The sequence below is a fragment of the Salmo trutta genome, chromosome 35 (assembly GCF_901001165.1).
Source record: "Salmo trutta chromosome 35, fSalTru1.1, whole genome shotgun sequence".
Lineage (NCBI taxonomy): Eukaryota > Metazoa > Chordata > Actinopteri > Salmoniformes > Salmonidae > Salmo > Salmo trutta.
In genome coordinates, this window is record NC_042991.1 from 18,892,364 (window position 1) to 18,905,525 (window position 13,162).

Here is a 13,162-nt window from a genome sequence, read left to right on the forward strand (position 1 = left end):
CCCGCAAATGCACATGCTCAAATAGAACACTAGAGTCAAAGCAAATCAACGTCGTCTTCAAAACAATTTTCAATGGCCCGTTTCGGGCAGAAAAGCACATTTCATCAAATAGTTTTACAGAATTTGATTATTATTATTTTTTTTTATCTCTGGTTAAACACAGAGCTTTGTGACGTCCGTTCAGTACTCGATTACTCATGTCCTTCCCTAGCACCGATGCAATCATTTATTCACCAACATTTCGACAGCAAGCTGTCTTCATAGAATAGGCTACAACAAGTGATGCACTTGTCATTCTGACCTATATGTTTTGACAACTGCCTGGCCAGCCCTCTTTGCCTTGAATGCAACAGGTTTCCATAGACCTGCCTGTGAGCTGAGAACGTAGGCAAGCCAACATCAGCTTCCACGTCAGCAGCACATCAATAGAGCATTTTAGTAATAAAAAAATAAAGTTATTCTAAATCAGCAAATGTCACATTTCCAAGGTGGGATAGGGTATCATACAGTGCATGTTATGACAAAGGTTGAGTTTTAAATCACTCATCTAACTCTAATTTCACAGTCATTACATTGTAAAACAGGGTGGACTGGCAATTACTACTTCCCAGCGGAAAATAAAAAAGCAAATATACCCAGCTGGGAGTTCTCTAAGTATGGCAAAAACACTGATCGTTCATTTTAATGAAGGGGTCTGTGTCTTTGATACAGGGCTGCTCTAAGTATGAAGCCTATGAGTGGGCAAAAGTCCAGATCCATGTGTGATAGGCATGTGTCAGTTATAATTGTAACAACATTGCCTTAATCTAGCTAGGCTAAATTCTGCATTCAAGGCACAGATATTGTTGTACAGCCTCATATAGTGAGCAAAATTCTATATTTTGTTTGGTTTTCAACACCTGGGACGCCATCATAGTGTATGGCAGGTTGAATGCTGCTGCATTAAAAATTAACAAGAAAAAGCCTGGGGCTTGAAACCAATAGTGGGCCTGTTACATGGTTATCTCCATCTCTCCTACAATAACACTGACTCAATTCAAATTACAACTGAACATAAAACCCCGGAAAGACACGTTAAGGTGACCAATTTACAAGACAGAAGCAAAACAGAATACAGTCACTACTTTTGGTTGGCTGAAGCAGTTTAGATTTGATTCTAGTAGGTTCAGCTTAGATAGAAGCACAATATTCATTATGCTCAATTAGCTTTTAAAATGGCTTCACCATTTGTCATATATCAAAACAAAGCATGTCAGAAATCAGGAGAATATAAAATTTTAGAAAACTCTTTCCAAAGGTTTGAGCTAAGGTGCAGCGGTGTAAGGCACTGCATCGCAGTACTTGAGGCGTCACTACAGGCCCGGGTTCGATCCCGAGCTGTCGCAGCCGGCCATGACCAGGAGACCCATGAGGCGGTGCACAATTGGCCCAGCTTCGACCGGGTTAGGGGAGGGTTTGGCTGGCTGGGATGTCGTTGTTCCATTATGCTCTAGGGACTCCTTGTGGCGGGCCGGGCGCCTGCATACTGACTTCGGTCGCCAGTTGTACGATGTTTCCTCCAACACATTGGTGTGGCTGGCTTCCGGGTTAAGCGAGCAGTGTGTCAAGAAGCAGTGCGGCTTGGCAGGGTCGTGTTTCAGAGGAAGCATGGCTCTCAATCATCGCCTCTCCCGAGTCCGTACGGGAGTTGCAGCGATGGGACAAGACTAACTACTAATTGGATACCACGAAATTAGGGAGAAAAAGGGGTAAAAGTCCATTAAAACTATGCCAAAGGCCACCTGTTGATATTCCCTAAACAGTTAGCCATAACGAAAGCAATGGGGATCATTTTGCTCAGATATGATGATGGTCACTGCACATCACAGCGGGCACTAACAATGTCATCCTTTGTCAAGCCATTACGCCCATACAGCTTAACATCCAATTCTCCTCTTCTGAAACAATGCAACACTGAGACCATTCACGACAGACGCAAGGCCATGAAAATAAAATCCATAATCCACTGTACTTCAGAAGGGGAAATTATTTTGCCATGGCAGAACTTTGTGTGTGAGTGTGGAAGGGGGTTGATGAGTAAGGGAACTTCATGAATGGCCAGGGGGGTTACAGTATTCTCTCCCCCAGATAGAGATGTAGGAGAATGACAAACTACAGTGTCCAATGACACAAAAAGAGACAGTCAGCAGCATTCATTCCTCTGCAAGGCTCCACAGAGGGTAGTGCGTGCAGCCCAGTACATCACTGGGGCCGAGCTCCCTGCCATCCAGGACCTCTATAACAGGCGGTGTCAGAGGAAGGTCCCAAAGATTTGAGGACTCCAGCCACCCAAGTCGTGGACTGTTCTCTCTGCTACCAAACGGCGGCGGTGCCGATGCACCATGTCTAGAGCCAACAGGACCCTGAACAGCTTCTTCCCCCAAGCCATTCCTGATAGAAAGTTAAATAGGTAGCCAAATAGCTACCTGGACTATCTGCATTGACCCTTTTTGCACTAACTTTGACTCATCACATATGCTGCTGCTACGGTTTAATATAAGTCACTTTATTCCAAGTTATATGTACATATCTATCTCAATTACCTCTTACCCCTGCACATGTACTCAGTACCCTGTGTATATAGCAAAGTTAACATTACTTATTTTCTATTTATTATTATTTATTTTACTTTTCCATTATTTCTCTATTTTCTTTCTCTCTGTATTGTTGAGAAGGACCAGTAAGTAAGCATTTCACTGTTCGTCTATACCTGTTGTTTGCGAAGCACGTGCCGAATAAAATTAGATTTACTTTTATTTCATAAATGTGGAATATAGCTAAAGGGGATGGTTGACTGTCCAATGTAGCTTGATTCACAGGGATTAGTGTCATTCATTTAATACACTGAATGTTACGAATATTTCCCATCTCAAAAGTGAGTCAACTTTTCCCCCTGCAGATGTTCTTCCACAGAAATAGACAGTGTGGTAGTTGAACCTCCACTGCGTAGGCCTAAACCATGACATCCTTGTTAATGTATGTTGAAGTAACAAATCGGCCTATAACTTTGTCAATCTTTCTGGTTTGAGATATGGTAGAATTTGACTAAAATCCTTGTCAAATGGAAATAAATGGGAGGAATACATGCCTGTCCTGGCATGCATCCCCAACGCAAGCTTGACATTAGTCATAAAAAGAGTGTGAGCTGAGTCCTCAGTTTGGGCGTCACCAAGTCTTCACTGACATTTGCAATGAGAACAGAATTGTGTATTCTGGGATGCTAGCCTGCGCATTCAGCTCTCCTCACTACAAGGATGTTATTATGTACTATAGCTGCAGTTCAATCGGAAGACTAGATCAAGTCCCGGAAGCGTGAGGGAAAACAACTCAAAGAGAGCCTTTTCCATAGGTTAATACTATAGCACAACGCCAGGGCGCAGGGGCCTACACTAGGAGGCAGAATACAGGCCCATGGTGCTACAGTCGAACCGGAGGTTCAGCCATTTTTACTTCTGTGCTTCAAGTTGGCCAGGTTTTATACAATATAAAGCAGCAGGAGAACACAATGTTCTATTTGAAATGAAAGCCTTTGTGTTGGTTAGGGTTACTATGTGCTGCTGAGGCGGGATATTAAATCACTGTGGTATCCTGCTGCTAGCTTGGACATTCATATTAGGGAAAATGCAATCCATTAAGTGGAAGTTTGTTTGTAGTCATTGTTTGGCCTGGGGGTGCTTGGGTTCAATAATGGTGGGTAATTATAGGGAAACAAATCAGTGCTTTTGTTTAAACCATGAATTTCCCTAGTTGTATGGAATGGATCAAGTAAGCTATAGCCTAGATGATGAACATTGCACAAATAGGCTTTGCGTATTTTGGTCAATGTAATATAATGGCTCGCCAATAAAGAAAAATAATGATTGTTGCACCACTCTTTTGTAAAGCCTGACACCACTAATCCGCTAAATGAATACACTAACCTAGGGCTCCTATAGGTCTTGAGTACTCTAACCATTGTCATGTGCTGAATGCTTGACAAAAGAGGAAGCTCATTTGCTATTCAGATGGTTTCATCCAGACCATCAAAATTTTAGGCTAATAACTGTGAGAAAATACTTATTTCATTAGGTAGACTAGTCAATTTGATCCTATTCAGTCTGGTTCAAATAATGGTAGCCATTTTCCTATTGCGAGTCTGATTTACATTGGACCATAGAAGCTAGAATAGCCTGGGATATAGGATACTCTACAATCAAGTAGAGGTACTACATCGTCTTGATTCTTGACAATTCGATTTAGAGCAATGAAGGTTCTCTTAACCATAACATTTCAAAACAAAGGCAATTTCAGTTTGAGAGAAAAGCCTGAGTCACTATGGCCGTCAGCTCTACAACCTTCCAAAGACAATGGGGTTGAGTCATTCAGAGATATGTCGATGCTGACCTCCAGTGGCATGTTGAATTACTGGTCCACTCTGATGCTCATGGGCCATGAAACAAGGAACTCACGCTGAAAGACCTTCAACCATCTCTGCTTCAGTCCAAACCCCAAACCAGCCTAAATAAAATCAGACACAATTGGAGAACTCAAGAAACACCAAAGCTACCAGACTTTGTCTAAGCCCATCAACTGACAATCCCCAGCCATAATTATATACACAACAAAAATATCAATAGGGTTTATCCAATAAGGCACACAAAAACAGGACAGACTTCATCCAAAGGACACTAATTTCTCTACTCATGTCCTTTCAATTCTACCAACACACCCGCCATTGCAATTAAAATAAAAGAACCAGGCGGGCAGTGAAACTGCGCAGTGATGCCAAACTGGAAAAACATGTTCCTCAGCATATTTGGCTAATCCACCTCACAGCATGTTCTGCACATCCCATTCAGCCAAAAGCAGCCATTGTCAGTCATCAGTATCTCTGTAATGAGCCATGGTAAATATATTTAAATTCAATCACTTTTGACAACAGCTGTTTTGATTTGAATGAAACCATATATATATATATATATATATATATATATATATATATATATATATATAATTTGCCCATTGTAGAAGTGCTCAGAAGGTGACTTTGGACATCAATGCCAAAACATTCAAGAGATAAAAGGTTCTCAGAGTTGATCCATGTCTTCGTCACTGGAAAAGATAAACGATTGAGAATTATTTAATTTAAAAGCTTACAAACAGAGTTGTCAAACTATTTAATAATTTCTGGAATTTTTTTAAATACCGTGTAAAAAAAAATAAAAATAGCCTCAATTATCTAAAAACACAAACTCCCATTGGTTTCATATTCGCATATGTTGTAGCTTAGTAGTGCTAAGCAATTAACCGACATTTGTTATTTTAGGTTTTTTTAAACAACTATTTGACCTGTTGTTTCAATTATTTGAATTCCATTTAATTTGTTTCTGTTGCTCAATGCACATTGAGCAGTTTCTCTAGATATAAATCAGATCAAACCCAAACTCTGTGATGTAGTAGGGAGTTGTTGTTTCCAACAAGCCAATATTCGACAATTTAGTGCAGAAAACATGGTAATTAACTACAATGACCATAATCCTTTGCGTACCTACTTGTCCGGCCTTTAGCCGTGGTATATTTACATTTACATTTTAGTCATTTAGCAGACGCTCTTATCCAGAGCGACTTACAATAGTGAATACATACATTTCATGCATTTTTTATTTTATTATTTTTTTTTTTTACAACGATTGTTACGCACTTCAGCAGTCCTGTTCTGTGAGTATGTGTATATCGGTCATATACAACAAACCCCTGAGATGCCTTATTGCTATTATAAACTGGTTAACAACGTAATTAGAGCAATACAAATGTATGTTTTGTCATATCCGTGGTATATGGGCTGATATACCACAGCTGTCAGCCAATCAGCATTCAGAACTCGAACCACCCAGAGTATAATCTTTAATAAAACACTTTTTTCTCAACCTTACAGTACATGAATAAAAATGTTTTTCAAACACTTGTTTTGAAACATTCCATCTAACAACTGTTAAGCCTTATATTACAGAAGTCCCCAAAGCACATTGTAGAATTACCAAATACGATCAATGAGAATGGCAGGAAAGATTGACCCTATCACAAAAGGATTCTAGTGATAACATTGCATTGGATGGCAGCTAGCCTTATGTTAGACACTGCAGAGGTACTGCAGCCTAGTAGTTCACTAAACTATGTTTTCATGATTTTGTCAGAGAGTTTAGGACTCCTGTCAGCTCCCAGAGCTAGCCTAAAACAAGGCTTAAGCTCAGTAGGCTAACAAAGTCTTAAATCGCCTAGATGACCAAGAGACAGTACAGTGCCCTGTCGGTCACACTATTTTGAAAGAAAACGTCCTTTGTGTAAAATAACTAGCTAGCTAACGTTAGCTTGCCACAATCCACCAGAAAGCAATTAGGCTGCTTGATAACAACATGGCCTTGTCATAGACCATGTAGTGGCACTGAATGAAATGTGCTTGCTAAGAAAGGGTCAAGTAAAGTAAGTCATTTGTAGACGTTTCTAGACTTGAGAAAATATACCTATTTTTATTTTCCTGTTTGGCAAGCTAGATATCGAGCCAGGCTCTGGTCACATGAACTGTATCCCTACCCTAGGCAGCTGGCAACGCCTTACCACAAAGCTTACCATATAGTTAACTGGCATAGTCTTTTTCAAAGAATGTGACATAGTTAGAGTATTCTTATAGTACTGTTTGCAATACACTAGCTAGCTAACGTTAGCTAGCTAACAATTAGTTAGTTATGAATACTATGAACCTCGACTACTTTTGATAAAGCCGACTGAGAAGTCGGCAAAGTTAAGAAGTAAACATCTGTTAAGTAACCACTAACATTAGTAAGACTGGCAGCAGCAACAACAACAAAAAGTGTCGAAGTTGTAGCTAGCAAGCTGTCATTCGTTAGCAGCTAGCTACTGTACCTCTGGTATTATTGTTGTTATGATTCCATAACTAACTAACGTTAACTAGCTATAGTTAGATAAATGACATGGCTGGCTAGCTGTCGACCTCATACGTTATATTCACAGAACAGTTAGCTAGCGATTTAACAGTTCCTGTCCCCCTAATGGAGTTGACAGCTGAACATAAACGTACAATAATGGCAAGCTATCCGAGTTGGCTAGCAAGTACAAACTCACAGTAGTAAGCCACGACAGGATCCCTCTTCTCATGTTCCTGTGCGGTTCTTAGATAGTGTTGAATGGCTTTTAGCTGTGGTGGGAGCGCCATCTCTAATAATGTAAATACACTAGCTAACTATGGTAGATTAGTCAACATTAATGGCAATGTGGCTTGCAAACTAGCTAACTCTCAACAACAATGTTCCTCCTTGCGCAGAATTCTTCCGCTTTCTTGTTCAATACGTTTAGCGCCATCTGCAGGAAAGGAGGACTGTCAAAGCAAAACGGCATCATATTGACATTGACAACATATTGATTACTGTGTGAGCCTATTTGGTGATCCTATTTGGTGATCTCCATGGTGATCTGACGGGTTGTGAGTAGCCAACAATCTTATTATGATATGAATGGAATGAGAATCAACGAGAATTACGGCATATCTGTAGTAAATTGTCATCAAGGATCTGCATGCAGCTTATAGATAAGTAGGTACGTTTTTCAACACCACAATGATCCACTGTGATTAAACTGCATATAGATTTTTCCCTAGACTCGCCAGAATACGCTAACATCCGTTTTTCAGGGATACAACTTTCGTTCCCCTTAATATTCAAAGTGGGACCTCTGCTCAAGCGTCATTCTATGCCTACTACATTAGGACAACTTTTCCCCAAGCAAATGCATGGGGCTATCATGAACATATGGTATGTATAGAAAAAAAATGAAACAGGGCATGCAGCATACCTCTTATTGTAGGATTGCTTTGTCAATACAGTTTTCAGTACAAAATAGTAGCAGCATAGCACCACCTCTAATAAAATAAAAAATCTATCATCTCACTGATACTTTTGAGACATAAGATAGTGTTTGAGCTTTACCTAAAAAGCAGCACAGACAGATTTTTCAGAAACAGCACATTGCAGAGCAATATTGTCTGAACATAAAGAGGGTCATAAAATGTGCCCCTTTTATTAAACAAATGTGAAAAGTTGTATGCATTTTTATGAAGTACATATCGGAAAGTCAAAACAGACAAACTAGATGTAAATAAATGAATTTAAATTACCCTAAGAAAACTAAACAATGCAACTAAACATTAGTTAAATCAAAAACATACAAAACAAATAATATGTCCTTGTGGTGTATTTCATGATGTAGGATTAATTTCTTGTCAGCTAGATATTCATAGTTTCATTGAAACCTGGAGTTTCTGATTAATAAAGATGAACCTGAAATTAGCTCAAATCAAGTTAACATCTTTTTTAAGCATACAATCCACAGAATTTCAGACTGAGTGTATACCGGAATTAGCTTGCTAACTAATTGATCCCACTTCCCAAAAATACTCCTCAGATTTACTGACAACCAAATGAATGTCATTGCTTCTTTTAACAGTTACCTCAGCTTATTGTACAAAATGTAAGAGGCAAACATTAAAACCATCCATCTGTCACAAATACCAGAAAGCAGTGTGCCATATTGTACCTGAGATGATACATTTAGCTGAAAATAATAACAAAAGTTGGATGGATGCCTGATAATAACTTACAGATACAAAACAAAAGAGGTAATCATTTTCAGTACGGCTACAACACAGGGTTAAATCAAAAGCATTATACTACATGCTATGAAAAGGGTCTTAAAACAGTCAAATATGGGTTATCCATACACACTGTGACCAGCGCACATATCAGCAATTACACTTAAACCTACAGTGGGTTGTAGAACTGCATGATAAATCTGGGAGCATGGAAACCCATTTTCTTTAACTGTTAATGATATCATTCCTATTTACAGTATTTCAAAACCTTAATTTAGTAATCATCAAAGGAGATGTTCCAAAATCTTTCAAATTCAAACTAACTTGAGCACCTTTATATACTCCGGTTCTTCAATGAATACACATTTTCTATTAAAGGAATACTTCAGGATTTTGACAATTAGGCCCTTTATCCACTTCCCCAGAATCCAATGAACTCGTGGATACAATTTGTATGTCTCTGTGTCCAGTATGAAGGAAGTTAGGGTAGTTTTGCGAGTCAGTGCTAACTAGTGTTAGTGCAATGACTCGAAGTCTGCTATTATGCTAGTAGATACCCATAGACTTCCAGTTGCTGAGCTAACGCTAGTTAGCAATGGCTCGCAAAACTACCTCTAACTTCCTTCATACTGGACACAGAGACACAAAAATGGTATCTACAAGTTAATCTGGCTCTGGGAATCTACATAAAGAGCCTCATTGTCAAAATCCCAAAGTATCCCTTTAATAATTTATTATGACCTGAACATATTAAAGGCCAACTATTGAAATCAAATCTAAGTTTCATTAGGATACAGTTTTGCCTGCCTTTTTTCATCTGTAGGCCTAGTTCAATACCTTAAAATGAACCCATTTTTAGCTTGTCGTAGGGTATTAGGATGTTAACCTTGATGACATGACATTGGCCATATGTTAAACTGGACAATTAGACAACATTATATGTCTATAGGCCCCTAAGAAGACTACAACAATGCTATAATACTTTTCACTGGGTACAAGTACTATAATTTTTCATAACAGGTTTCTTTCTTACTTGGGCCAATGATTGAAAGCTGCATACGATACAACTATATCCTTAGCCTACTGACAAAAGTAGATTTAAATCTGTGTTACTTGATTTTAACAATGGGATTATGGAAAGAAGTGTCTTTGCTTGTCAACTCCCAACAAAAAAAGCAGAGGTATGTCGTTTTCGGCCTTTGTGTCCATGTCAGACCTGGATAAGACAAACAGAAATTTGAAATATGACCTAGAACTCTGTAGCAAATAACACACAGGTCATTGATTGGTCAAGTAACCTAATCTCCTACAGAGTATCTCAAATATCTCAGCAACACACAGCAGCAACGTGATCACAGTGAAAGTGTACATTGCACTTAAAAATATGGTCTTTTCAAAGTGTTCCGGCACCATGCATTTGGTGATGTTGAACGTCTTTTCTAGGGCACTGGCATCACACATGTAGAGTGGGTGAACCTGGAAACCAAAGAGATGGCTCTGTAGCCAAAAACCGATGACTTCCAGAATAATTCTTAGTAGGACAGAGATTATGTAGAAGACGGTGTATATAGGTCTCTGAAGGATTTCCTCCTGGTCAATGTTTTTACAGGCAGCATAGAGATGAAATACAGCTCCAGGGACTAAAACAGTTACCAGCTGCAATGCCCAGAATACCTGCAAGCAGAAGAACATTATGGTTATGGTCAGATGAGTGGAAAAACAACCTATTCACAAGTTCACATTCAATAACAGCTAATCTTTGAGTCCTGTCTGTTCATTACTTTGTTATTCACATTGAATAAAAGTACATCTTCGAGTCTGTCTTTTCATGACTGGAATAAAATGTTTTGTCATTTGAATGGATGATGTGAAAAGTGCACAAAAATCCTTTGTTCGCATATCACCATGGCATAGCATGCAAACTGGTGATCTCTGATTCTTTACCAATACCATTTATGAGATTTGCTCTCAAATGAGCACTGTTTGCTGATTCTGGCAGATTATAAAAGGTTTCTGAATAGTTGAAGAGATGGACTTTCTCATGTGAAATCATTTAATGCAGGAAGCACTCTTACCTGAGGTGTTATAGGCCTAAATTGGTTGTAACAGTATAGGTTTAACTCCCTCCTGTCTGGATCGCAGCTGAAATGGAGAGCTTCATTGCCATACACTGCAAAGCCCAAGACGCCCAGAAAGAACATCCGAACAGAGCCAAAGAACAGGGTGTGGAACTGGCCTATCACCGTCGGAGGCCTGAGCTAAAACACAAACACACAAACACAGAAAAAGGCTTTAAAACAGAATTTGTTTATAAAAATAAATAAAGAAATGAATGTGTGAAAACTGATTGAGGAAGCATGAGTATGATTGTAATTTAATGAATTACACAAACTATCAAAACAGCTTGGAAAGGGAGTAATGAACAGATGAAACATTTGGAATGCATCCTCATCGACAATAGCAGATGGACCAAATATGATCAGAACAACTACAAACATGCTTATAATCAGTAATGCATGGAGAATGGCAGTAATAGGGTCATATTTAAACAACACACATCTATTCAGAGAGTAGGACTTTTACTATATTTACACTCTTATTTAATTCTGCAACAAATACAAGTCTATCCACTCTATTATGCTACAGTCAGATAGATAAATAATTCAGAGAACTCACTGGGCTCAAAGTGACCACGACCATCGTCCAATATTCTATATATTCTTGGTATCACCATACTTACACATCCTTCGTAAAAGTTCTTAATGTAGTTTAAAGACATGACTTTGCTGCTATTCTCCCAGTTCAATTATATTGTAACCCGTGGCCCTCATTGCCAATATGCTGGCATCAGGCAAAGCCCACTATAATTCTGAAGCTCCTAATGACCTTTTGCCACTGAAAGCCCTTGTCAATGCATATTTGTCTTTTATCCGCGGTGCCTTCATCAATTTACTCACTCAGTAGAAAAAAACACAACAGGAAAGGGAAAACAAAGGCACGGGGCATGTGGTCTGCTCATAATCCCCATTGAACTAAGTCAGCGAAAAAACTTTTGTAAAACACAATGGGGGAGAGAAAACAAAATAGTACAATACAATAGTGGCACCTGAGGGCACGTTATTTTGAGCTTCCAAATGAACAATTTGAGATGAAAATGGTGTTCGAAAGTTAGTTTTAGCACTACATCTAAAGAATTGTAATGTCAATTTCCACATAATTTCATGGATGACATTTGAAATGACAATTGTAAAGAAGTGATTTAGGACCTAGTAAACAACTTCTGACAAAATAAGAGTCAAAAACTAAATATTTAAGCTAATGTTTTAGCATTTTTATCATCTTGAAATATATTTAACTCAGAATACTGTGACATATTTTATCTGACTTGAGGCACACGAAAAAGTTATGAAAATAACTTTACGCAATTTCTCCCTGTTGCAACATCGCGGTACACACCCTGCACTGTAAGTACTTCTGGAAGATCATTCACCAAATTGTCCCAGCCTCGGCGAGCTAGAGCAAACACACAGCAGACAAAAAACGACATAATAAACAAATCAGGAAATAAAATAAAGTCCACACACCAACCATAATCCAGGCGGAGTGCTGTTCATTCCCCCTCTCAATCAGAGCTTGGGTCCTAAACTCATGCCACTCTTGCGCTCCCTGGGAGATACCTGCTGGAAGAGTACCATGATGGATGCGTTTCTTTTACTTAAGGTGTTCTTGTGTCAGAGATCAAACAACAAACCAAAAAGCAAAGCATCAGTGAGATCAGGCATTTGTGGCAGTCAGTAGAGAGCATTACGGACAGGCACTAATTACCTAAATAAAGCTAACACTGTCCCGCAAACATCCAGTCAGAGGGCAAGTGGTCCACACGACGACGCAAGCGCTTAGCTGTCGCTGTCCTCATCCGTCAGCGTAAAGCCACACAGCCTAACGGAGGGAAGTTCCCTAAACAAGTGCGCTATGGAGTTTATCATATGGGATAATAAAACGATACCATTTCATAATAGACTCGTTTTTAGTCAATTCAAACATAAGGACTAAGCACATATGCTATAACTAGAATAGCCTACAACTACATTAACTAGATGAGTGGTTTGAATTTGAATCCGTTGTATGCACAAACTGAGAATAACAGTAGCCTAGACCACATTGATTATGGACATTCTCAATGGCACATTGGCATTTAAAGCAGATTTTTCTGTGATAGGATTACACCTACGGGATTATACCCATTTCCATTGGCACTGTAGACTGCTCTGCATAGATGGATAGTGACGGATAGATAGAGTTAGCATTGAATGACTTCATTCATATTAATCAGTCATGGTAAAGTACTGTGAATATTTCATAATAACAAATTAGATTTTCCGATTGTATTAACTTGGATATACTCAATGTCTCTCTCTCTCTCTCTCTCTCTCTCTCTCTCTCTCTCTCTCTATCTAATCTGTGTCTTATCACTTCAAATTG

At 39.0% G+C, this 13,162-nt stretch overlaps 2 protein-coding genes across 2 annotated transcripts in view; both read right to left on the minus strand.

The window, feature by feature from the left end:
- LOC115174790 (vacuolar protein sorting-associated protein VTA1 homolog) overlaps positions 1–7,365 on the minus strand; it is a 47,570-nt gene extending 40,205 nt beyond the window's left edge. Inside the window, exon 1 of the mRNA XM_029733697.1 lies at positions 7,159–7,365. Within this exon, the coding sequence (XP_029589557.1) occupies positions 7,159–7,249 (91 nt within the window). The 5' untranslated portion in view covers positions 7,250–7,365. The remainder of the gene's footprint in view (positions 1–7,158) is intronic.
- A 1,951-nt stretch (positions 7,366–9,316) lies between these two features.
- On the minus strand, positions 9,317–11,560 carry LOC115174791 (gap junction epsilon-1 protein-like). Its single transcript, XM_029733698.1, has 3 exons — positions 11,357–11,560; positions 10,756–10,938; positions 9,317–10,354 (listed from the first exon to the last, which is right to left on the minus strand). Exons 1-3 carry the CDS (start codon positions 11,378–11,380, stop codon positions 9,959–9,961), a joined length of 603 nt encoding a protein of 200 aa, XP_029589558.1. The 5' UTR covers positions 11,381–11,560; the 3' UTR covers positions 9,317–9,958.
- Positions 11,561–13,162: the final 1,602 nt, after the last annotated feature.